Below are 26,740 nucleotides of genomic sequence, written 5' to 3'. Positions count from 1 at the left end.
TGCTATTGGGTTGCTGCTGTACGTTGCAGATATTTCAGATCGGGCGACTTTAATAGCTACAACTCAGTAGAGCGAATCCCAAAACACGAAAATAAATCTTTAAACCAAAGCGATCCTTCCTCGTCTTCAGTCCGACACGTTGCAAACTTTCCTTTATTCCCGCGGTTGTAAACTGGAATATAAAATATTCATCTTTCTTTTCACGTATACAAAGAAATCGAAGAATGGCTGAATAAATCGCAGAAGGGTGTTATCGAGTTAGGGTCCTTGTCGACAAAATTCAAATGGAAAATACCGAATATTCCGAGAGTCGAAATCATTTCGGCGAGGCGGTCGACCAAGAGGTTGTTACAAATCGGGGACGCTAATCAACAATTTAACTTAATGCCGTTAATAATTCCAACTTTCGGCTCTCGTCGATACAGCGATATTCCTGTAATTCCGAATACGCGTGGGAACGCTTCCTACGCGTGAAAAATATAGGACTCGAAGGGGGAGGGGAGGGGGTGCGCGTTTTTTTAACGGCCACGACCGGGGAATTTCCCATCGCGGGGCGATTGATGTCGAGATATATCCGGGCGGCAAATGGACTTGCTTGGTTTACGCGCGGGTATCACCCACGTCCGTCCGCGTTCAATTCTATTCCTTTGGAATTTACGACACTCGTGTCGATTCGGACTCGACGACGCAAATTGCGTAACGCGTGCACGTACGACACCCACGACATTTTTATTTATTTCTTTTCTTTTTTTTTTTTTCTTTTTTTTCTTTTTTTTTCTCCTCAACGCTTTTCCCCGATTGCGCTGGCATTGGCGACGTCGGAAGGCTCGGTGCGGCGACGATGACGGTAGCGTCAGCGGTCGTCGTCATGACAACGTTTTTCCGCAACGTACCCGGCCTGGTTCGTGACGTCACGCGACGTCGGCGTCGGCGTCGGCGTCGCCCCACCAGCCAGCCACCGTTGCCAGCAATCGGAAGGGTTTTCCTCCACTCTAGGGGTGGTTTCCGGTGGCGCTACCGTATAAGGTCCACGAATATGGCGTTTTGCGATTACGCGGAATGCTAGGCTGAGCTGTGGCTGGCTGATGAATCACATTCGCCCACCGGTGACCATCTCGGAAAAGTCGTTACCGAGAACATAGCTCCCATTGATCGTTCCGGGCTCGGCAATCACGTGGAATTCGTGTCCCCTCTCTTTTATCACATATTTAAGACGCGATGTCCTACTTGCGAAACTTTTTCGAAAGAATAACCGATTGCCGAAGACATTCTTTATTTTTTTACAACACGCGACTGTAAAATATTCACAAATGCTTTCCGAATATTATTCCGCGGGTGTATCTTCGTGGCGTCGCGAATTCTCAGCGTTCGATACTCGCGTCTAAGATTATGTCTTGGAATAAACACCGCGGCTCGAAACTTTTCAATAATAATTTGTCAAAGATTTCTTCTCGCGGCGCAATAAATCGAGCGCCTCGACAGTTTCGACTTTTCTCAGAGGTGGAAGTGTGGAATACGAACAACAACTCGCACGTAACAGTTATTCGTTGCATACGTCGACGTAACTAAAAATATTATATGATAGCAATTGAACCGAGTGAAATGATAAAAGAAACCAATTATCAGATCGCAGATACGGGACTTCTATATGTGTCGAGTAAAATTAAATGGGACACTTTTGATGTTTCTGCTGCCGTTTACTCTCTAAACATTTCCCGTCAATCGGTGCGTGCTCGGCCACGTAAAATCGACTGCGCGAAATATTTCCAAATGCATTTTTCGTTTACCGCCGCGTTATAGAATATCGCACGCAGAAATCCAGTCGCATCGGCGGCAACCGGCCGATGTGTGATAACGCGCGTGTATTTAATTTACTTAAAAGTATGCCGAAGCCCGCGATCGCCATTAGAAGTACGTCAAGGGTGATTGGATCGCTGATAACTGACTCGTCTGCGCCGAACCGTGTCTCATTTCCGCATGTACGTCAGAATTGAAATGGATCGCGCATCGTTAATACGACCGGTGCCGCGGATGCATGCATCGCGGCTATTTATTGATCCGCAATCCGGACAAACGATGCACTGAAAAGTCTTTCGAAATAACGGCATTTGCCGTCCCGCTCGATATTTAACCCACGATCATAAATCGGATTTTATAAATCCTTAACTAACGGACGATTGCGATCCGCGCTGCGCGATTTTAGCCAGCCACTCTGCGCGTAATCTTGAATTTAATATTAACCGCGTAATAAAGAGCCTTATACTCTTTACCTTTTAGCAGGCAAATTATTTTGCGCGAATTATTTTATCGTTTTCTTCCTTGACGTTCTTTTAGATCCTTTTTTACGCCACGTTTTTATGCGTTAAGGACGTGAGAAGTAGACAATTTTTGTGGAAGCGTCATTGCGAGTGAATCGAGAGGCCAGTCGGTTGCGAACGAAACGAAGAGGGCATTTACGCTTTGGCTGGGGGAAAAAAAAAAATTACGAAAGGGTCAGAAAGGGAATCGAGAAACGAGTAATTTCTTTTAGAAATATTACTCGTTAAGCTCGGTGTAGCCGCCCGTTTCAGTTACCGCGTATAATTTCTCGATGAAGGCCGATTTGTCGCAGATATAGTTGACCTCGTTTCTTCTCGCTTCGCACGCTGGCGGAGCGCCGCTTTTTATTGCATTTCTATATCCGTGAAATACAACCCCCCCGTTCAAGCGCATACTCGATACGGGGATGCGATACCATATCGTGGAATTGGCTAATTGATTCGCGGCTTTCTATATAATATATATCCCTTAATTGAAAATTAGAAAATCTATCTCGCCGCCGTGCTTTCCGCCCTATTTTAGATGCGCGAGCGAGATGCCAGAAGCTAGTTAAAAAAAAGTTATCCAAATAACTAACAATTAAGTAATCTCTTCCGGAATCAACGTAGACGATCGCGCGCTCTTGTGCTTTCACAATATTCCGTAGAGTTTTATAATGAACGAATAAAGTTACATACTTGGAGTACAACTAAAACTATGAATTTTATATTATGTTTGAAGCAGTTGGATGGAAAAAAAAAAATAACACGCACTAAATGATTCGAGACACGCGATTTGCCCGTTGACCATCTCGTGAAGTTGTAAACCATCGATTTCCTTTGTACACGGAAAAACCACAGGACAACTATATAAATGTAACACGAAGCACGATAATGCAGTCATATAAAAAATAACATAATTGCTCCCGCATATATATATATACGAATGTCTAATTAGGAACGAGAATATCGGAATGGAAGTCGTGCTTCGACTCTGTCTTTTTTTTTTTTTTATTTTTTTTTTTATTTTTGTCGTAACTAGAAGCGAGATATGACTTGTTCCACTTCTGCGATTTATTCTGTGTAGTAACAGGATATCATTAGTCGAGATAGTCAAATGTGACGTTAATTTAACAAGACAAATAGAAAATATCGTTTGATTTATATTCACTTTCACAATTAGTACGATAATTGGATTAACAAGGGTGTTAAAATCGTGTCCACTCGAGTGAAACTTTCCTATTAAATCCCTTCGCGGGCGAGATTTACGGGAGCAATTTGGTAGCGCGTATTTATTTAAAAATAAAATTAAAAAAAAATTTTACTTATAACGTAAGCGTTACAGCTTAACTACGTGGGTGGGAGGGTGGAAATTTAAAAAACTCTGCTCCACGGTGAAAGAACGAATTTAAGCAGCTCACGATTTTATGAACGATGTCGATTTCGTTTTTAATAAAGACTAGCCCTTTGAAAAAATTCTTACGACAAAGTTAACACTTCGATCACAAATACTTCTAGCATATCGCATTTCATTAGTCATTTTAAAATTTATATAATAATAACCTTTCAAAAAATTTCAATTTTATTTCTAACGAGTAAAAATAGAGAAGCAAGAGAAAAGAAAAAGAAGAAAAAAAAAGGGAAAAAAGAGAAATACAATTGCTACTACGTATAATCGTCGCGGTTAATAAATCCTCAAACTTTCCGTCCGTTGTCTAGAAATGCGTAAAGTCTGCTCGCGAGACTTTTCGCGGTACTTTTCCTCTCTGGCAAATAAAAGCTCTGCAAGTGTCGAAAAAGAGAGAAAGAAAAAAAAAAAAAAAAAAAAAGAATAGCACAGCTGTACCATAAATATATCGCGAGAACTGCCGCGTGTCGAACTCGTTCGACGATGGTACCACCGGCCGAGCCTCGGCGTGCGTGTTCCACTGGGGAACAACAGCCCTTCACTCTTACTTTTCCTACGTTGCGTATCGCCAGGCCGGGCGCGCACGGAGCCGCGCCGCCGCCGATGCATAAGCGCATGTGACCGAGTTTCGGCGGAATATGATCGACCGCGCGAAACTCGGTCAAAGACCACCGACACCTTTCCGCGGCTCCGCCTGTGTACGGGGGTTGCCGGCGTTATTCGCGCGTGAAATTCCTCCGCGAGTGCGCGAACGTCCGCGATCGCGATCGCTTATCGCCGGGCACGTGTTTTTATCATCGCCGATCCAGCTGCAAAAAAAATCGCCCCTTGGGAAGCCTGCCTCGCGCTCCTCGTTATACCGGTGGGATAAACGGTGGAAATACGATCCTCTAGGCTCCAGGTAATTAGGGCGCGGGAGAATCTCACTCGTACATGTATAAGCGCAGATATCAAATCCCGATCTAATTAGTACTACAAGACTTACATTGCAACAGTACGCGCGTCGCGTGGTGTATCGATGGAATTATTTTCTGAGATAACGCATTCTAATTCTTAATTTGAGGAAACGTTTTGTGAGTTGCGCAAAGTGGTTATGCTAATTTTTGAGCTCTTTGTACACGACGATATTTAATTGAGAGTAGCACGCTCATCCGGCTTCTGTTTTTGTTGCAGATAAAAATCGACCGAAGACTAGACTATGTTATTTCGGATAACGGATTGATCGCACCCGTCGCTTCATTTACACGTGAGTATGCACTTTTCGTAGAAGTAGCGGCCCGCTCGCCGGGGCGTCTCATTTATTCGGTGACGTTGCTCGCTAATGATTTCCACGAGGCCTCGTGGTACTAATTAAAATATCCAAAAAATATACTAATCACATTTCTGTAATTAACCTGCGTCGAGCTAAATGCGTGACGTTAAAACGATTTAATTTACCGCTAAACTTTTGCAATTTGCGTCGCGGAATATGTCAAAAAATCAACGTTAATGCAGCATAATACCCATTTCGCGAAATCGCGTAACTAATTATCGCTTCCGCGCAGCTATTTATCTCATTTGCGCGTTTCCGTAAATATCAAGATTGCGATATCTTCAGTCTTATCGCAACGCAGCGCTTGCTCGGCTCTTCTCCTAGGTCGGACATGAAAAATCTTGGTTCGCGTTGGACGGTCCCCGACATAGCACGCACTGCCGCAGCGCGTTCGTCATTTCTCGTCGCCATTTCGTTGGAACGAGATTCAGGTAGCAGCAGCAGCAGCAAGAGCAGCATCCGCAAAAGGAATAAAACTAGAAGTAGCGGTAGCACCAGCGACTGCAACGGCATTAGCAGCGGTAACAGCGGTACTCGCGTGACGGCGATCGACAAGAAGAGGGAGAGCAAAGGCAGTGGCAGATCGGTAATCGACGTGCTGCACGGAGCGCCCTTATCCGTCCGACCGTACGTAACGGCGTCGTGTGATCGCATCGTGGGCACGACGCGCCCGGAATCGACGACGCTCAGGAACCGGCCGGTAGCCGGCAAGTCGCGCCGCTTTCAGCACCGGACCCGTCGTCCCTGCCAGCCGCAACAGCAACTTTACTACCCCCTCGCGTCGTGGGACACGCGCACGCCACATTTCAGGAACTGTTAGCACCGATCAAAAGTGAGTCCAGCTCGCCAACCCCACCCGCATCTCATTTACCGCCCGTTTTATCTTCCCGTTGAAATTTTACTTCGATTAACTGTTTTCGCATCTCTCATTATTTAACTCCTCCGCGCGGATTCCGCCGGTATCTTCCGTCGCTAGTCAGTCCACGGAGCAGATAATATCGAGTTTCGAATGCATCGATGTAACATCCTATTCACGTTTCAACTTTGTAATATCATATTCCAATCTTCTTTCCGATACTTTCCTATCTCCTCGTATTCTCTAGCTCGTTTTTATCTCCCTCCACCCATCGCTATTTGCGTTCGCAGGAAGGTGGCTCAGCTGTGCGCAGCCTAGACAATGTCCGAAGATTCTGACTCTATATCAGAGGAAGAAAGAAGTTTGTTCCGTCCGTTCACGCGGGAATCCCTGGCAGCGATCGAGGCTCGCATCGCTGAGGAAGAGGCCAGGCAAAGGGAGCTTCAGCAAAGAAGAGCGGAAGGCGAGGTATGAACTAGCTTACACGTCGTACGATCGCACATTTCTACCCATTAATTATCGACACACAAGTCCAGATCTATTGGCGTAGGAAGCTTTGAGACGTTAGAAATTCATCGGTCATGTTCGATTATTCTGACATTTCGATGCGATCGGTTAATTTCCTGCGACTTGAGACTTTCCACGGCTACTGCAAACTCAGTTTTAATTCGTCACGTGCGTACTTAGTAGGACGTCCCTTTAAGTAGCGCCAAATAAATCACGCGATCGCTTTCACGACGATCGCGCCCAGGCATTCCGAGGCCTATTCAACTACTTCACGGAAGTCTCGAAGAGACTCACCGTCTTACTCGCGAAAGAGTCATAGCGGTAAATTCCAACAAGAGTATATCTTGCGATTTTTTTTTTCAGCGTTCGTTGTACATACGCTTGTCGTTCTCCAAACTCGTGACGCTCCCTCAAGTCCGTTCTTATCCGCTGTACAATTTTTAAGCTAGTCTTATATCGATTAACGCCGGCGGATATATTTATCTGACGCTGCTAATTTTTTAGCTAAGCTCGACTGCGCGGTTAATTAATTTTCTTGCGTACTTACTGCCCTCTTTGTACATACTCATGGTGTACATACATGCAACGAGAAAAATTTCACATCGAATGCCGCTCATACTTAAGATTCTGTCGTGCTGCAAAATATCTTTATTAAATGTTCTTTTTTCAGCGCAAGAAAAAAAAAAAAAAAAAGAAAAACATTTTTAATTAGTAAAGTAAGTGCGTAGCTAAACAAAACGAATAAAAACCAAACAGAACGTGATACAGATAAAACTGCACGCTTTTGAAAATATCAAAAGGTAATGGAACGGTATCGTACTTGTCACGTGCATTTGATATATAAATTTTCATTTACTTAAACAAACAAACAACGAGACTTGAGCCATACGAAATGAACGAAGCGTTTTAAATCGCAGTATATAACTCAGATATTTCTCTTCTCTAAAAAACATGCTTTTAATTACAATAATAATTTTTTTCTGGTTTTTTTTGTATGAATTTATCTTAAGTATGAGTTGCCTTGTCGTTGACTTTCCTATGCCTAGCTGTAGCGCCGTATGCGAAATCTGTTCTTTCCCCACACACCTCTTTTCTTACGTATATGAAACTGCAATGGTCACCTGCTCCCCTTGTCCACTGGATTATCCCGATTGATTGTTTCGCTTGATCTATTGTAGCGAGGATGTAACCACCTCTCTATCGACGACCATATAAGCCCATTTGCTACACACGTTATACACACGTATATCTGTCGTCGAGTATTGTGTGTGTTACGAAAAAAAAAATATGTCACGTACGAAGCTCGATGTCTGCAGTGCCACTTATCTCTCTGTGCCTACTTATACATAGACACATATGTATAAATGTATATACATATATACATTATTTATGTGCGTGGATATCATTCATGTATCTATCTCCGTGGCTACCTTCACTTTCTTCCCGTCGCACCCGCGTTAATGAATAACGCGCGAGTGCCACGCGATGCAAGATGATTATCACGGAGGAGCGTATTAATGTAAATCCAACGAATGAGTCCCTTACATCCTTATAATTAGCGCTCTTAATTTGCCCCCACGGCTATAACAGCAACGACGATAAAAGGAGCGGATTTATTTATTAACCTTCCACCTCCTCCGCGTCTATCGCTAAACATTGATCGCGGCCGTTTGAAAATTACTTTCCCACGAGGAGCAAATCCTCTCCTTTTATTGCCTCCTTGTATTATACTCTGACGATGAAAGGTCAAGGAGAGAACGAGAGAGAAGCGAGATCAAGACTGGATTATCATCGATCGTCTCTTTTTCCTTGTAATAAATCTTAGGGATATCTAAAAATATATCGGACTACTATTTTTGTAAATTTTTTTTTTCAAGCGTATTTCGAAGTTCGTGAATCAATTGATATATTTTGGCAGATAAATTGTCGTTTCATTCTAATATTAATTGTAGCAGAAGCTACACTTTTTTTTTTTTTTCTCTATTTCTATATATATTATCAAAAATTTTCTGATATTAAAATACGTTGATACGGGCTATAATTCTCTGTGAACAGCATCTTCGTGTTCCCAGATTAACTGTGTCTCTCCAACAGTTTAATCCAGTCCCGATCAAAGTTGATGTGCTTAGAAACCCTCTTTCCGGCTTGCCTGATCCTCTGTATTTCCTGTCGTATGTCTATGTCGTGGTGTAACACTGTGTTTCTTCCCCTTTTCTCTGCAATCTACCCCTTTAATCTCTCTCTCTTTCTTTTTTTGTCTAGTTTTCTGAAAACTTCGTTCCAGTTCTTACTTTTCCAAAAGCTCTGCGAGGCTAATCCCCGGACTGATCTTACCACCCCCGTCCCCTTGTTATCGCATATTGACATATATATATATATATATAATTTTTTTTTTAATAACTTTGTTCATTCATCGATATTTCCCGTATTCTTTGTATCTCTGTGTGTAACAACTGTTTCTCCATTTCTCCAATTTCAGGGAGGTTTTGGACGGAAGAAAAAGAAAAAAGAAGTAAGACGTTACGTCACGCTAAGTAATACCGCTCTCTCTATCTCACATCCGACTCTTTTACCTTACTAACATATGTACACGTGCACATGTCATATACAAATATACGTACGTACATCACACACGCAGCTCACGTCTCACGATTTTTCCTCACTCGGCATTTGGTCGATCGATCAATTATATACACGCGTGTTACTCACGCATACATACATACGCACACGCGGTGCAATACTTTTTGCGTGCGGGAATTAAAGAATAATGAACTTTTGAGTTCCTCGCAAACGTCGAAGCAAAATTAATATTTTCAGTAACAGTCGCGGACGATACCGTACCTTTTCTCGACAGATTCGACTGCACATATAAAATTTTAGACTTTACTGACGTTAATTTTAATTTTCGTAACCCTTTCTGTCTCGATCAATCTCTAATATTTAAGTATTTAACAACTCTCGGGGAATATTTGCGAGGCATTTATTACTGTTGCCTTTAAACGGCGAAATAAGTTTAATTAATATTTTCTAAATGCTAGGGCATTCGTAAATTGTTCCGCGATGTTTGCTCCGAGTTTGAAATCGTTCGTGACGGACAACGCCGGTGAAAACTGCGGGTTTTTAATTCCGATACCTTTCCGACATAAATGTTTGAAAAAGAATTTATGTTCGCTCGGTCGGACCGTCGTAATCGTAAAAGTTTCAATCCTTGGTTTTCTGCGTACCACCAGGGCATATTGATTTCCGAGCGTCATCATCCCGAATCGATATATCGACCGTATACCAAAGATGTGCAAGTTTAATCCACGAGGCATTGAATTCGAAACGTTTTGATTAATTAATTCGCCGACTATTCTTAGCGAAAACGCGCGCAATTTGTCTCTGCGGTATCTCAATGTCGAGCTTCTTATCGTAATCGCGAATATTCCCTCATCTGTTACATCGTGGACCAAAGATATGATAAAGTTCCGCGATGTGCACGCACACACGCATACACACACACACGCGCGCTCAGACCCGCAAACACGATACAATGCAGCGTGCTTCTGTATATTGCTCTCTGATTTTCTGCAAATACACGAACATACATTCCTTGGCAAGTGTCTTGACGTCTTACAATCGAAAGCGAGCTACGCTTACGCTTTAGTGCGCAGTTTTCCCTCGAAATATTTATCACCGCGAGAATTTCTGGTTCGCAAGCGCCGTTTCGTACGCTCGCGAGAGAGTCTGGGATCGATTGCAGCGGGGAGAAATAATTGCGCGATGCTTCGATTGCCGTGAATAACGAACCATTCTAGGGAGACGATTACGTTGTATCGCAATAATGCATCTCTCGCGAGTACAGCCGAACTCTGTCGCGAGCAAGTGAATCGATATTTTAATCAAAACTGCGTCACAATTAATCCCAGACTCTGATTCGCAGCGACGATTCGATAAGATTTGCCTTCGAAGACGTAATTTGAATCAAACGTGACACAATCCGATTGTAAAACCGTCTCGAGTTAGCCTACTTTGTGCGCATTTGGTGCCTAAGTAATAAATTAAAAGTATAATACGTAACTTTTGGCGAGATATACGAGCGCGGACTTAAGATGTTCCTTTATCGCTATCAAGAAACGTCTACGAAGTGGCAATACGGGAGATGCGCAATACGGCATAAATATTTCGAGCGGAGGTCGCAGCCGCCTGGAACGCTTACATAGATCGTATGCCGTACGTGCAATGCTTACGCTGACTTTCTTCAACCCTTTTTCTACTTTTTTTTTATTTTTTTTTTATTACTCGGTGAACCAGCGCGCACTGTCGCAGCTGCCCTGAAGCAAAGTGCGCGAGTCGCGTACGTTCGACGCCGGGGCCATCCTCGAGAATCGTATTGATTTACAATTCGGTCGCGATAATACGAACTTCCACGACGGGAGAAAGCTACGCCGATTCTTGCGGACAGTTCGGAACAATTTTAATCCCCGTCGGCGCCTTCGCGTCGCCGGGTTTGTTATTCCCGGCGAAGTGCATCTCCGGCGAAAGTCAAGTTCGCGCGAGAACCGAGGGTCTCGTCCTTACCACATCCACCGCGCACTATGCTTCTTCCGACCTCGTGGTCGAATTTGATAACGTAAGGGGTCAGGCTCCGGCTCTCGGGAGCTTTTTCTCCTCTTTCTCCTCCCCGCCGCGTGATTCGACCACGAGTTTTTTAAAATTTTCGGCACGCACGAGCACGAGTCTAGAGCTTTCGCGCGCAGAGCTCGGCGAACACCTGGCTTGCGCAACTTTCAATTAGATCTAGACCATTTAGACCGTACACGGATTCTAGCGTAGCCTCTTATTTAGGTGTGGGACTGACTGAATTTTTTTTTTACACGCAGTACCGAGAAAAAAAAATAAGAAAAAAAATAAAACATCGCGAGATCGACCGAAAGGATCTCGTGTCCATCATCCGCGGGATTTTTTCGCATTTTTATTACTTTTGCGAAGTGAACATGTCGGCGACGGATCGTTTAGTGGTTAAGGCCTTAAACTCATCGCGCATAAATTTACATAAGCGCATAAACGTAAAATACGAACGTGCCGGGTCCACGGGGGAGTGATATACCGAGCGTTTTATATCGGTTGAGACGTTTATTTGCCATGCATAAGCTTTTATATCAATTTTGTGCGCGACTGTGCCCTGAATAGTTGAAGGTTACTTGATAGACGAAGACCAGCTCCGACACGGCGAGTTGGATAGAGACTAGAATAGAGCTATTGTGTCTAGAGTTAGGCAACCTAGTGGCAATCGAGTCGGCATAGAAAAAAAAAAAAAAAATTAGGAATGTCATTTTTCTAATTAAAAGACTCGCCAGAAATTTCGAGCCGTAGAAGGGGCCAAAGTTCAGCTAGATCGCGTGGACCTTCTTCAGGTTCGTATGTTCACGACCCGCTTTTAGCACCGATCGAATTTGCAGCGTTAATTAATGTATATTGTACATATCGGTATATACATTAATAATTCACTGGCTTTGCCTCTCACATTTCTTATTGTTGCAAGGTGTTTGCCAAAATATAATAAACAGCGATAACTTTCCGAGATTTATTAGCGATCGCGGAACTCCGTAAGTTTGCCTAAGATAGCCGTTCGAAGAAAAACGAAATCTACTCGTTTGGAACAATCGCACGCAACACGCCTGCTATATATCTCGTTTTTATGTCATTTTTTTTTTCTTTTTCCACTAAATTACACGGTTGAGATTTTGTTGTGTGACGTACGAGCGACAACGACGCGGTGCAACGCCAACGAGCTCGTCTAAAAGCGGGTTATGAATAACTGGTGCATCTAGAAAAGTACGCGGATAAATATTTCCAAAGGAGCGATTTGTTCGAATATTCATATGGCGGTGCTGAATATTTCACGTTCGCGTTCTACGTAGACGAGGGCCAAATGCAATGCCGTCAGGTTTCCGTCCTTCTATACGGTCAAGTTTATATTTCTAGCCGTATTGCAGGGTGCTCGTAAATATATATTTTAACGTTTTCCATAAAAAAATCTCATATCAAATATTTGGGGAAAAAAAAAAGAAATGCAAATACCGAAATATTAAATTTAAAAGACTGCATGCAAGTTAATAAATTAATAATTGACAATTATTAATACGATATAAATGATTGAAATATGTATTTGTATATAGCGCTCAAAAACAGCCTCGGAATCGTATTCGTAATGTGCATATTTGTTACATTACTTTTGTATGTACGTCGTTCTCGTGTGGTGAATAATGAAGAATTAGTGAAATAATTGAAAATTAATATTGCATTATCTTCCGTATATCGCGCGGTACATAATCGTCGAATGCAGAAACGCGCGGGTATACGTATAGCCGGACCCATTGTCCAGTTTAATTTACGGTCGAAGAAATCGGTATTTTGGAAATATTTGTATCATCGATTGCTCGATTATTTTTACTTTCATGCCCGAATATGAAATGTGATATATGCGACGGCCCAATTTAATTTTCCGTACGCGGTCCGAAAGTGAAAATAATAAAACGTACGAAGAATAAAAAAAAGGATTTGTTTAAAAAATTTGAAGCATGGTAAACGGACGAGGTCAACTTTTTTGGTACCCGGCATCATATATCCTTGACATATTCGCTTCGATAAAAGGAATGTTTTAGCCACTCAATCAATTCTGTTATCTCGATAAAATTTAAATAGTAAAGATATATCTTTTATATTTTTATTACTTGCAATAATATTTTTCCCCGCCGGGACTCAGACTTGATTTTGCTCAGGCAAAATTGCCGCGGTAACGATATGGCGGAAAAGAAAAGAAAAAAAAACGCGGGCAAAAGTGATCTTACGAGCATTTCGTTCGCAGGTACGATATGACGACGAGGACGAGGACGAAGGTCCTCAACCGGATCCAATGTTTGAGCAAGGAGGACCGCTCCCGGTCCGAATGCACAACGATTTTCCACCCGAGTTGGCCTCCACACCTCTCGAGGATATTGATAGCTACTACCACAATCAAAGGGTACCAGGCATTGACGCACTAATTAGTTTAAACTCTTTTAGAACTGAGTTTTCGCGAGATGCGGAACATCAGAGTGGGCTCTAACGAGCGATTGTTCATTGTGACTGCATCTGCTGCAGCTATTTTGAAACTTTGCCTTTCACGTTCGTAATTGCTTTGTGTAACTATTTTACGCTTATAATGTTACGTTAAAAGCCGTACATTCATGTTGAAGTCTACATGCGCGAGAAATTAAAAGTCGCGAAACGTTATCTTCAAAGATACATCCTCCGCGGGTCAATTAATCATCTTACGCGATTAATTTCACGTTACTATTATATTCAAAATATTTAAGTTTATTTAAACTAAGATAATTTTTTTTTTTATGCGAAATTTCATTTTAAATTATTTATTAATCAATGAATAATGTAAAAAAATATTCAGGGCACTACGAGTTGGCGCAATTATGAAATCTGGCTAAATAAATGTTGTTTGTTCCTAGACCTTCGTTGTCATTAGCAAGGGGAAGGATATATTCAGATTCTCAGCGACGAAAGCGATGTGGATGCTCGACCCGTTCAACCCTATACGGCGCGTGGCCATATATATATTGGTTCACCAGCTCTTTTCCCTCTTCATCATCACCACAATATTGGTTAACTGTATACTCATGATCATGTCCACCACGCCCACCATCGAGTCCACCGAGTGAGTATCTATTGCAGTCTTCATTTGCGGATCGTGACTATCGACGATGATAGATGAGCGAATACTCGTAACGCGAGAAAAGTCAAACTTTCTCAATTTTATTAGAAACAAAAATATTGAAGTAACTTCTACTAGTCGATCGCTAAGTAAACTCTTCAACAAAATCGAATCCTCTGTTTCAAATCAATGACAAACGTGATAAAGTATCAATGTGAAAAAGAACGTTCGAAAAATAATTTTTTAACGACTCGGATAATACTCTTAAAAATTTATATAGCCTAGTCTATCGACGTGTGCCTAAGCTGGAGATGCGTTTGTCGCCGGTTATTTATTGTTCAATTTTAACGTTGCTTTTTACTATATTTAGAAGTTTTGATATTTTTTAATTAGAAAAAAAAAAAATGTCATTGAAAGCTTACGGCGTAATCACCTGTGCTGTATAGATATTTGAAGAAATGTTCTATGTTATAGCTCTAATATATGAGTATAGACTGTGATAAATTGTATTTCGTTGGTAAGTTCTGTACTAGCCTCTCTAGAGATAGCACTTAGACACCGGGCAACAAATCGCGCGAACGGTCGACATGCTTCCAAATTTAAGAGAGCAATGTGAATTTTTCAAGACAGGCAATAAATTATACATCAGTATTAATGTTAAATATGAATAAATCAGGCTGTCTAATTTTGTAATATATTTATAAGAATATTGTGCTTGATTGAAATATTATGGATTCTGCCGAGCACGAATATTTTTTAATTACTGGTTTTCTCGCGAATAACTCGTTCGCGTGTATCGTGCCTGAAATATGTGAGTATATATAAATAGTTATATAGTTTATAATCACATATTTGCGCGAGAGTTCGCAGCGCGATTTAAAGCGTGCTAGACGATAGAATCATGTGAGACGCATTTAAGAAGCTGAGCGGTATATGTGTTGTTTTCAGAGTGATATTTACGGGCATCTACACATTTGAGTCCGCCGTTAAGGTGATGGCGAGGGGTTTCATTCTGCAGCCTTTTACCTATCTTAGAGATGCATGGAATTGGCTCGACTTCATAGTTATAGCTTTAGCGTGAGTAGTTAAAACGTATTCTTCTCAATGAGAAAAAGACAAGAAAAAAAATTAGAAAAAAAAAAGAAATAATATAATATAATAAAAGAAGCGCCGGAGTATGGTCGGCAAAAGGATCGTTGCCATTTTGTCGAGAAAAAGTTGTGGATACTAATGGAAGCACCCGAGTATCGCTCTTATCTTTTTTATAAATCGTACATTGTGCTAATTACTTCGACCTCGTAAGAAGAAACGTTATTATGGAAACTGAAATTTATCACACCCTCATTTTTTCCCGAGCTAGAAAAATTTTAATTAATTTTCCAAAAACGCGGTGGCTTTAATAGAAACTATAAATTATTTCAATAGTGTTTAATTAAATGAATCGATTAAATTTCAATAAAATCGGGGGAAAAAAAAAATTCCGAATCATGTCAGATTTCAAATTGGCAATTAAAAAAATTTTTAATTCGAAAATTCGTATACTGAAGTGTTGTTCACGAAACGTTAATTAGTATCAAGTTAGATCTTTCCAGGTTATGACAGTAGACTTCTTCGCTAGATCGGTTGAGTACGCTAACGTAAGACTTCCGTAGCATCGATTATTATATACTTATAATATATCTCTATATTCTATATATTCAATCTTCGTTCATTACGCCTCACAATTCACGCAGACACGAACGCGCATACATGCATACACGCTCTGAGGTGTACTTATATATATATATTATATATTATATTTTATATACTATATATTACATATTTTAGGTACTTAAATTAGTTCATTTAGATAGGGATAGTTCTATTTCTTGTCTCTTTTAGTAATCTTAAACAAGGAGTTCTTAATTGCCATTCGTAATACGTTGATTAGACATTAGTACTCTTACGACGAGTCGATGAGTCAGTTGACTAATTGTTGTAGTTTAGAACATATATCTATATACATACATTTTTACTTCAGTAATTGTTTATAGATGATCGATACGTGTATAAGTTTCATTCGATAAACGAGTTTTCGACTGCGACTCGTAACATAGCCGAAATTACATGCCACGAGACTCAGCGATTTTTTATAACGGTAGAAGAAACGCTACGCGCGCGTTATTTTTTAAGAGATTTTATTTACTAACTACGAAAAAAAAAATCATGCGACTTACCAATCTGCATGAGCTTCAGCGGAGTTGTCGAGTTCTGCCGGTGACTGTAACATAAAATTAAACACATTAATGTAGACACGTTTGTATTTAAATTAATTTAAAGGTAAAGCTTAATTTTTTTTAAAGATTTTCTTAAAAAAAGGAATTAATTCTTACCTAAAAGTTGCTCCGCTGATGCAGGATGCCCGTCCCGGGCCTGCTCCTCCTCTCAGTTTGCGTGTCGAGTCATCCTTCCGCGCACAAGTCACTCGCGAACACCCCGACCGTGATTTTACAATCGCGAAAATTATTAATCACTTTCGCGCGTTTCTGTCCGGCACTCGCGTTTAGAAAAAAGCCAAAAAATTACGCCCGAATATTCAACGAACTCCCGGAACGACCGACGAACCGGCTGCGGTTCGTATAATTAATAATTTCGACGGTGACGAAACTTTCGATGATAGCAGCTGCGTCGATCTGTAACAAAAAAAAATATATATAATTTAATAAATGGCAACAATAGAATCAATCAATTAATTTATTTATTTGTAACGCATTAATTTTTTATAGAGAGGACTTGAGGTCGTTCGATTTCTCAAAATAACTTTCTTCCTATTTTAACGACGAAAATCATGAAAAAAAAAAAAAAAAAAATATTAACCGAAGATTTGTGGAAAAATAATTTCGGAGCTCGTGGCAAGTTACAATGCGGCATGTTACACTAAATCGTGCATGCAGTAATAGTTACCTTGCGATACACAGTTGCAGTTCGTGCAGATTTTTTGGTAGGAAATAGGAAAAGTAGCGAGTAACCGTTTGCGTAACATACGTAATAACCCCGCCCCGATTTTCTCTAACTTGTTTTACCTTTTTGTTCGTATCACTGTAATGTGTGTGATGTTCGGGTGTATTGCAGTTATGTGACGATGGGCATAGATCTAGGCAACCTTGCCGCTCTCAGGACATTTCGAGTCCTTCGAGCCTTGAAGACTGTCGCTATTGTACCAGGTATGCTTAGAATATAGAAGTGCTCGTAGACGCAAACACATAGTGGTTCTAGGCGACACTTGCCGTGATCATTGTGTACGTCTTCCATATCTCATCGCATATCTATACAACAGCTCGATCTCACTGCAGCTGTATCGCACCATTCTTTCCTTTTTATCACCCGCTATTCCCGCGGTATATGTTGCCCAAAGATATTTACCGCGAATACGTTCCCTCGATTCTTTCTACATCGGCGTGCTTTCTTCCTGTCCCTCCTCATTTTCATTCCTTCCTCCCCCCTCGACTTTTTTAACCCTAGCGTCGCAAAACCAACTGCCGAACTCGCGAAATTCTTTTCTACGTAAATAAAAATGCAGAGAGAATTTTATTGTGTCAGCCAGCTCGTCGCGAGAAACATGCTTTTGGTAACCTTTACTCGTTCCTCCCATTTCGTTCTTTATTTCGTAATCTGCAAAAAGTGCATAAGTTTTTTTTTTTCTTCTACTTTTTTTTTAAATCTTTTTTTTTAAGTGTTTCGAAAGAAAAATCTATTTCGGGCTTTATTCATATGCCTGTCTTGATCAAATGCCACTTTACTCGCACGACAAGCCGATCGATATTTTTCCAGATCATCGCCACCGTTGGGAATATTTCACGCTACAAATCTATCATCATTTTATTCTCGTTGTCTAGGTCTGAAAACCATTGTCGGCGCTGTGATAGAATCCGTGAAGAACCTGCGCGATGTGATAATCCTGACGATGTTCTCCCTCTCCGTCTTTGCGCTGATGGGTCTTCAGATTTATATGGGAGTCCTCACGCAAAAATGTATAAAGAACTTTCCTGAGGATGGCTCCTGGGGTAATCTCACCGACGAGAGTTGGTTTCGATTCGTTAGTAACGAAAGTAAGTTACTTTAGAAGTTCTTTTTTTTTATCAAGCATTTCTATGATTTCATGGAAGTCTCAAGATAAATTTGCAATTATTAAATCATTATTCTTGTGCAGGTAATTGGTACGAAGAAGAGGGTAAAGGTATAGTCTTATGCGGAAATTCATCAGGGGCGGGGTAAGTTAAAAGTTTGCTTTAATTTACGACAGTACCACTAAACGAATGTAAAATTGATCTTTTTGTGAAAAGAGAGTCAGTATTAATAAAAAGATTTTTTTGAAAATACGTTTGCGCTACCTAACGATTGAAAAAAATAATAAGTTATATTTTTTGACAGGCAATGTCTTCCCGGATACACGTGTTTGCAAGGATTCGGCCCTAATCCGAATTACGGTTACACGAGCTTCGACACTTTCGGTTGGGCATTGCTCTCTGCCTTTCGTCTCATGACTCAGGATTTTTGGGAGAATCTGTATCAACTGGTGCTAAGATCGGCTGGCCCGTGGCACATGCTCTTCTTCATTGTCATCATCTTTCTCGGCTCCTTTTATCTAGTCAACTTGATCCTCGCTATTGTCGCGATGTCGTACGATGAATTGCAAAAGAAAGCGGAAGAAGAAGAGGCTGCAGAGGAGGAAGCTATAAGGGTAAGTAATCCTGCAGTCGATTTTGTCGATTCGCAAATTGTTAATTCGATCTGTTAACGTTAACAGGAAGCTGAGGAAGCTGCATTGGCGAAAGAGAACAAGCTCGCAGCGCGAGAAGCTGCGGCTGCGGCAGCGGCCGCAGCGGCTGTCGCCGCCGCGGAGGCTGCGGATCAGATCGTCAAATCGCCATCGGACTTCTCGTGCCACAGTTACGAGCTATTTGTCGGCCAGGAGAAAGGCAACGACGATAACAACAAGGAGAAGATGAGCATACGTTCCATTGAATCCGTCGGTGAACAGAGGCACATTAAACAGATCAACAATCACAGCGCTGCCAATAAAGTGCGGAAAGTCAGCGCCGTAAGTATCTAACCGAACAATGTATATGACAAATATACATATATATATATATGTATATATTTATATATGTATATATACATATACATATCGATCTTCTTACGCGTCGTCTTGACGTAATCTATCGTGTGTTAGTCCTGTTATCAATCAACTTTACGATCCTCCCCTCGACCTCGCTCCTACGAGAGCAACTTATGCGAGGCTATTCGACCCGACTCGACTCGTCGGTTGTCTGCGATCAAACTCGTAAAATTCGAAACGTCGATTGCTCCCTGTCACTTTAAAGTCACTAACGAAACGAGGAACGATAATTATGCTTGTTAGTCTGACTAATGAGAAAATTAGGAATTATAGGACCAGCTCAGGGAATGCTAAGTACAAATCTATTATAGACGACTAGGCGAATTTAATATTATTATTTATACGTACGCAGATGTTAAGTAGTTAATAAAAAATTAAAAAGAAAGAAAGTAAATTGCATTCGACAGGTTGCATCGTTTGTAATTAATCGGCGTGTATTAGAAATATGTAAATGTAGGTGCAATTAGATTAAAATATATTCGCTTAAATTTCCGGCATATTTTACGTATAATTTTAACACGGCAAAAATTGCGACGAGTCGAGCCTTCCTGTAATATCCGCTCTGTAGCATGCTTGGCGTATATAGGATGTTCCAAAAAAGTTTACCAGTTTGAGAGTTGTAATTCGGACAAACTTTATATCTAGATTTAATTTTATCTAGCCAAATGTACAAAAAAATGTTTATTTGTACATCCGATTAAATTACTCTTATTTTATATGTCTATAATATATAATAAAAAATAAAAAATAAAAATAGCATAATTAAAAAGAAAATTAAATTAAATATAAAAAGTAATTTCTATAATATTTTAATGACTGTACTTTTGTCGCATTGATTAATTTGACGAAGATCTCTATTTCAAGTTTCTGGTACATAAATCTTTTTTGGAACTCGCTGCGTATCTCGACTGCTCGTACTATGTCATAATCCTTTTGGATAGGTGGCTTTACGCATAGAATGTCCGTCATCCTACCGTTAATCATCGCCCTAATTATATCGCGGATATAATTTCAACGTGTCGATTATCGTTACCTCGGGTTCCGCGATTGCGCGCAGTAACGCGTGGAATTTCGGCCGCAATGGCACGGCACATACTGAACATACATTTCAATCCTATTTTACAGAACCCATGCATGCGGGGAAATATTATGCTTGGTACACGATTACTAGCAGAGATACGAAATACATCCGACAGTTTAACACCGAATGAAAGCGCTGACGTAAAAAAAACTTTAAAGTTAAATTATTTATTAAATAAACCGGCCTCGAATTGCGAGGTAACGTGAAAAATTGGTCGCATTCTTTCGGGCTTGAACCTATTTTCGTGTCTCTACACACTCACTAGACCTCAACTAGATCCAATGATTTTTTTTTCCACTCACAGAAATGTTTTCTTACGCGTACCGTAATTTTGTTCCGTTCACCCTCGTTTACCTGCCCCATTTACAAATTGTGTTATGTGTGCTTCTGCAAGTGTTATGTGATACTCCATACCTATTTCGAGTGCCTCGTTGGTGTACACATTAGATCACGTTACGAGCCGTTTGGTAGGAGATATCTTTTCTTGTTTTTTTCTTAAGGTCCCTCGCGCCGCTAATGGCCAGTTTACTTATGCCTACCAGGAAAGCCTGCGGAAGGTACGTGTGTCACGACGTGTGTCTGTCAGCACTGACCGTACGTACACTATATAGCACCATAGGACCCGATCACGATCTCACAGTGCCATCTTCGAGACGCCATTCACCGATACCTCGCGCGTTATTACCCGCAATTATTCAAGCGATTATAAACCGCGCATTTATCACGCACCTATTTATTCTCGCAGACTTTTGTTTCTGAAACAAGCGGATTATCGTCGACGATCAATCGCGTGCCGCGTCTTTATGTAACAATGATGACCGAGAAATTACGCTAAGATAAGTCTCATTGAGCGACCAATTTTTTTTTTTTCCTTTTAACTAATTAGCGATCAGCATCGCGCGTATCATTAGGCTTAATTACGATTTGTTTAGAAGATAATTAGATAGGCAGCCGCATTGTCAATTATCGCGTTTCGTATCTGATTAGTTTAAGTAGGAGAGAAGAGTCACCTGGTGTACAGCCATGCATATTTAACTAAATAAATCTCTCGAATAATCTAAAAATATCATTTTCGCGTTCAACCGATAAGACCACGGTTGAACGTCTCTTTCAAACGGCGCCGGCTAAAATCTTTACTCGCCACAGCTCGTGACTCTTCGACCCGCTTACGTTGTGATAAGTTGCGATCGATTTCACGGGAAATGTCACGATCGTCCCGAGGGAATTGTCGTGAGGGACAAAAACGCTGACTAGCCCTCAGCTCGGAGAGAGAGAGAGAGAAAAGCGGTGGTCCGCCTTGTTGTAATTTCAGGCCAGCCTGAGCCTACCTGGCTCACCGTTCAATCTACGTCGCAGCAGCCGTGGAAGCCACCAATTCACGATACGTAACGGCCGCGGCCGATGCTTCGTACCACCGGGCGGCGACCGGAAGCCCCTCGTGCTGTCGACGTACTTGGACGCTCAGGAACACCTACCTTACGCCGACGACTCGAACGCGGTCACCCCGATGTCTGAGGAGAACGGCACGATCGTGGTGCCCGTTTACTACGCGAATCTCGGCTCGCGCCACTCCTCCTACACCTCGCACGCCTCGCGACTCTCCTACACATCTCACGGTGACCTGGCTTTTCCCGGCATCCGCGGCATCGACAGCATCGGCAAACCGATTACCAAGCAGGAGCAGATCTTAAGGAATAGAAACAACAAGCAGACTACGCCGGCCAACGGCCACGTTACGGATACCAATCAGAAAACTTATCATTTCGTAAGTGATCGAAAATGGAATATTAATGCACAGCGATCTGATGCATCGGATTGCGATCTCGAGAACGGTGCTTACAAGAGTTTCGAATTTTCAGGAAACCTCAGAAGAAGATCCCATGGGCAAGACCAAGCAACAAGACAATCCGTTTATTGAACCGTCTCAACAGCATACCGTGGTCGATATGAAAGGTGAGATTGCTAACTACTTAACGAATATCTCCGGGCTAAGCTCGCAGGCAATCAAACTTACTTCTATCTTATTATTCTGTTGCAGACGTGATGGTGCTGAACGACATAATCGAACAAGCCGCTGGTCGTCAGAGCCAAACACCGGATCAAGGAGGTAATATCGCGTTCCTTTCCGTACTTTTCATTACGTTACCCTCAAGTTTTTACCTTCAGTTTCTTTCTTCTGTTCATCCCTATCGCTATTATGTACATATCTTGTTTATCGTGTGAGCATCCCGCCGTTCGATGTACACTGGTTTTCAACGCTGATCTCTCGTCATACTACTCCCTTGCGTTGATATACTGTTTTGCTGGACATTTCTGACCCGCGCGCGCCTTGTACATAGTAGATCGAACAAATTTCATTTTTTTATTTTTATCCCAGTCGATTTTTATGCAGCTAAAACCACGCTCGTGTTTCCTATACATACTTTTGTTTTACGATTGAGCATGGCGTGTTAATTGATGCGGTTCGCTACACACGACGGAATGACACGTGTCTCAGTGATTGAACGGGAAGCAAGCATTTTAATGACGAATTATATAAAACGCAGGATATTGTCTCTTAGCAACGTGATGCGACGAGAAAAAAAAAGAAATAAAAAAAGACACGATTGCGGCCCGTGGGCCCTTGAGGGCGGTTTGTGAGAGCATTTTTTGGGGAAACAGAGTTTGCTCGTTTCCTGCGATGTGACACAGATTACCACTTTCGCCGCAGCTGCACGATCCTGGTCGCTTTATGCTTCAATTCTTTTCAGATTGTCTCAATCGTCGATTAATCGTAAATGAATAATTAAAGAGAAAAAATTTCTAATAACAGATAAATACTGACATACATATCTTTTAAAAATATAGTACTTAAAAAAATATTAAAAGACTTATTCTTAATTTATACATTATATTATTTTAAAATTTTTGCCAATACGTATTCATAAAAATATTCAATAATACACATTTATATTTTATTTAGCTTGCATTTTTTTTCTTTGATATTTTTCTTGTGAATTGAAATTAATAATAATAAAATTTATTTTACATAGCTTTTGATTCGCATCGATGATTGAAAAATCTCATTTACTTTTATTTTTCGGTATAAAACTGCAGCGATTTTGGTTAAACCTTCGATATTCTTGCACCTGCATCACCACCGCGTTGAAGGGCACTATCGTGTTTGTTTCGGATGCACAATATGACAAAATCAGAATTCCGAAAATAGAAACGAATATTCTTATATTCGCATTATTAGACTTGGCAAATATCCGATCACCTATATATAATATAGTTTCGAACTTTTGCACGTAAAACTGTTAATTACTTTCGCTACATCGTGTCGTTTGAAATTTCGTTAACATAAGCATTTACGTCGGAATAAAGAATATTTTCCGCTTGTAAAACCGCATAAAATCACCGCCTTATTTATAGAATTGAACATTAAGTATATTTTACACCGTGCGTGATATTGTTTGTTAATTGTACGTTATCTAATATTTAGGTTGAAAAAAAATGTCGCGTAATTATGTTGATGACGTTTAGTAGTCACTAACAGCTTATATTACATCTAATTCTTTCGCCGTAGAAAGTCTTATTTCTCAAAATTTGTATTTTAATTGCAATATTAATACTGCACAAATTTAAAGAAAAAAAAAAATGTATAATATTAATTTATAATCTTTTATAAGTGGCGAAAGTATTAAAGTAAAACTATCTCATTTTGTGTGCATAAAACGTAATAATTGTGTGTGTATAAATGTAGTAATAATGTTGAGTTCATGCGCATGCTATAAGTAGTGTAAGTAATTACATTATGTTGCCTTGCACATTGTTTGCGTTGCTAATGTACATTGAAATTTGTTTCAAATATATCATTTTTTTAATTTAATTTTAGAGACTCGCGTAAATTTGCACAACGTACAAACTATATCAATCGCAATTTATTGCATTAAGTATCATTACTAATTTTTATCAAAAAAAAAGTTATTAAAAAATGTTTTTCTTAAATTTAAACATCAGTATCATACCAGTATAATAAGCAACTAATATATTAAAAAAAAAGCTACTTAAAGAAATTTCATATTAATATAAAGTACGTTTATCTAAATTTGCGCGATCTCGGCATGTATCATATTTAATTTCGCCACGCCTTCTGCTTGTCTGCCTGCCTGTGAATATAATCTGTGATCTCGAAGAATGAGCCTGACCAAAGAAAAACCTCTTTCCCCAAAAAGAGTGGTGCCAGACAAAATTACTAACGCGCGTTACAGTTTCGACCTATTACTTTCCGACAGACGACGATGAAGAACCTACGTTCAAGGACAAGTTATTGGCCGGAATGTTTCGTTGTATCGACATCTTTTGCGTCTGGGATTGCTGTTGGCTTTGGCTCGAGTTTCAAAAGTACGTGTCCCTGTTGGTCTTTGATCCATTCGTAGAGCTCTTTATCACACTTTGCATTGTCGTCAATACGCTCTTCATGGCCCTGGATCACCACGATATGGACAAAGATATGGAAAGAGTACTCAAGTCCGGCAATTACGTGAGTATACGCAAATATTAATGTAGAAAAATTAAATATAATTATTTAATATATCGTATTAATGATTTAATTTAAATTCTAGTTCTTCACGGCGACGTTCGGTATCGAAGCGACTCTGAAACTGATGGCGATGAGCCCAAAATATTATTTTCAAGAGGGCTGGAATATTTTCGATTTTATTATCGTCGCTCTTTCGCTTTTGGAGTTGGGTCTCGAGGGCGTACAAGGTTTATCGGTATTGCGATCTTTCAGATTGGTGAGTGTTATTCTCTTAAAACATATTTAATAGCCGGTTATTTAAAAATTAATTACACGCAATTCTATAATTTTTTTTTTTTTTAGTTGAGAGTGTTTAAGCTGGCTAAATCGTGGCCTACATTGAATCTGCTAATCTCTATCATGGGTAGAACGGTGGGCGCGTTGGGTAATCTAACGTTCGTCTTGTGTATCATCATCTTCATCTTTGCCGTGATGGGTATGCAGCTATTCGGCAAGAACTATACCGATCACGTCGACTACTTCCCCGACGGTGAATTGCCCAGGTGGAATTTTACCGACTTCATGCACTCTTTTATGATCGTTTTTCGAGTATTGTGCGGAGAATGGATCGAGTCTATGTGGGATTGCATGCTAGTCGGTGACGTTTCCTGCATACCATTCTTCCTGGCCACCGTAGTCATCGGTAACTTGGTCGTAAGTACAAGGAAAAAAAAATCTTTTTACCGATATAATTGCTATTTTCGGACGAGCTGTTCTAGTTCGCTAAAACTAATCGCATTATGTTTCCGCGAAATAGGTCCTGAATCTCTTCTTAGCTCTGTTGCTCAGCAACTTTGGCTCATCGAACCTATCGGCCCCGACTGCGGACAACGACACGAACAAAATTGCGGAGGCGATCGACCGAATAGCGCGTTTCATTAAGTGGATCAAGCGAAACATCTTTGCATTTGCTAAGTTGATGCGAGCCAAACTCACCAATCAGATATCCGATCAGGCGCCAGGTGAGGGACCGTCCAACAGTTGGAAAGAAGGTTTATATCCAATCAGATCGCTTGCTGTGTGCGCTGTGTAGTTCGTGGCACTGTCTTTCAGTTTTTGCTTTACACTTTTACACGTATTGCTGATGCCAGTCGGCGACCGATGTAATTAATCACGCATGATGACAAGCTATGAATTACAACGACGAACAGAGCGGACGATGGATTTAAACGTGTTCCGTTTTTCTTTTTTTTTCTGCTCCAAATTACTTTCAAACAGCATCTGCTCAATTTTACTATCATTTATTTTCATTAATTTATTGCTTTTGTGACCATCCTTGCTATCCAATTTATGTTTTAAACCTTGTAAAGCATATATACGCCGACTGGTACATTCGAATTTATTATGTAGCCTCGATAAATTTTACTTAGTTCGCTATTATGCTTCATTAAATTTTATTTTTAATTTGATACAGATATAATAAACGCTTTCTTTAATTGTAATTAGATCAGATACGAATTTGATTATAATTTGGATTCAGCAATTGTCGAAAGTAAAGCAGAAGAAAATAATTCGATACATTTAATGCACGGTGGGATCAAGCGCAAATTAAGTTTTATTTCGCTGATTAGCTGCCTGGCAATTATACGTTGCTATGCATTTTACTTTGGGAACGCATTTTACTACGTAACTTCGACGATAATAAAGTTTGTCCAAGGTGTGAACTCATCACGGAGCAGAAATAGACACGTAAACATAAAAAGTTTCATGGCGCGCGTTACATTTTTCCATTAACAAATGGCTAAATTTTTTTTTATTAAAACTCTTTGTAAATTTCGAGCAACCTCGTCAATGTTGGATTGTGCAAGCAAGTTTCAAACATCTATCATTTTTTTTAAACCTAGATTCAAGCAGCAATATTTATTCC

The 26,740-nt window shown here is 40.4% G+C and overlaps 1 protein-coding gene and 1 long non-coding RNA gene across 16 annotated transcripts in view; one reads left to right on the top strand and one right to left on the bottom strand.

The window, feature by feature from the left end:
- The window catches only part of LOC139103840 (uncharacterized), a 38,658-nt gene extending 22,052 nt beyond the window's left edge, over positions 1 to 16,606 (bottom strand). Inside the window, exons 1-2 of the long non-coding RNA XR_011545954.1 lie at positions 16,443 to 16,606; positions 16,287 to 16,330 (exon numbers count right to left, since the gene is read on the bottom strand). This is a non-coding gene — a long non-coding RNA (uncharacterized lncRNA). The remainder of the gene's footprint in view (positions 1 to 16,286; positions 16,331 to 16,442) is intronic.
- Positions 5,719 to 26,740, top strand: part of Para (sodium voltage-gated channel paralytic) — a 40,660-nt gene continuing 19,638 nt past the window's right edge. For 2 of the 15 annotated variants that reach the window (XM_070658791.1, XM_070658792.1), the window contains exons 1-17: positions 5,719 to 5,849; positions 6,164 to 6,341; positions 13,231 to 13,386; positions 13,868 to 14,073; positions 15,019 to 15,147; positions 17,182 to 17,273; positions 17,946 to 18,158; positions 18,260 to 18,320; positions 18,481 to 18,790; positions 18,857 to 19,150; positions 21,622 to 22,074; positions 22,169 to 22,262; positions 22,348 to 22,416; positions 24,563 to 24,834; positions 24,917 to 25,090; positions 25,177 to 25,527; positions 25,631 to 25,835. In XM_070658791.1, the coding sequence (XP_070514892.1) occupies positions 6,195 to 6,341; positions 13,231 to 13,386; positions 13,868 to 14,073; positions 15,019 to 15,147; positions 17,182 to 17,273; positions 17,946 to 18,158; positions 18,260 to 18,320; positions 18,481 to 18,790; positions 18,857 to 19,150; positions 21,622 to 22,074; positions 22,169 to 22,262; positions 22,348 to 22,416; positions 24,563 to 24,834; positions 24,917 to 25,090; positions 25,177 to 25,527; positions 25,631 to 25,835 (3,226 nt within the window). In that variant the 5' untranslated portion in view covers positions 5,719 to 5,849; positions 6,164 to 6,194. The other 13 variants (XM_070658778.1, XM_070658779.1, XM_070658786.1 and 10 more) reach the window with 12 other exon arrangements.

Source organism: Cardiocondyla obscurior, linkage group LG07 (assembly GCF_019399895.1).
Source record: "Cardiocondyla obscurior isolate alpha-2009 linkage group LG07, Cobs3.1, whole genome shotgun sequence".
Lineage (NCBI taxonomy): Eukaryota > Metazoa > Arthropoda > Insecta > Hymenoptera > Formicidae > Cardiocondyla > Cardiocondyla obscurior.
This window is presented reverse-complemented; position numbering and strand designations above follow the sequence as displayed.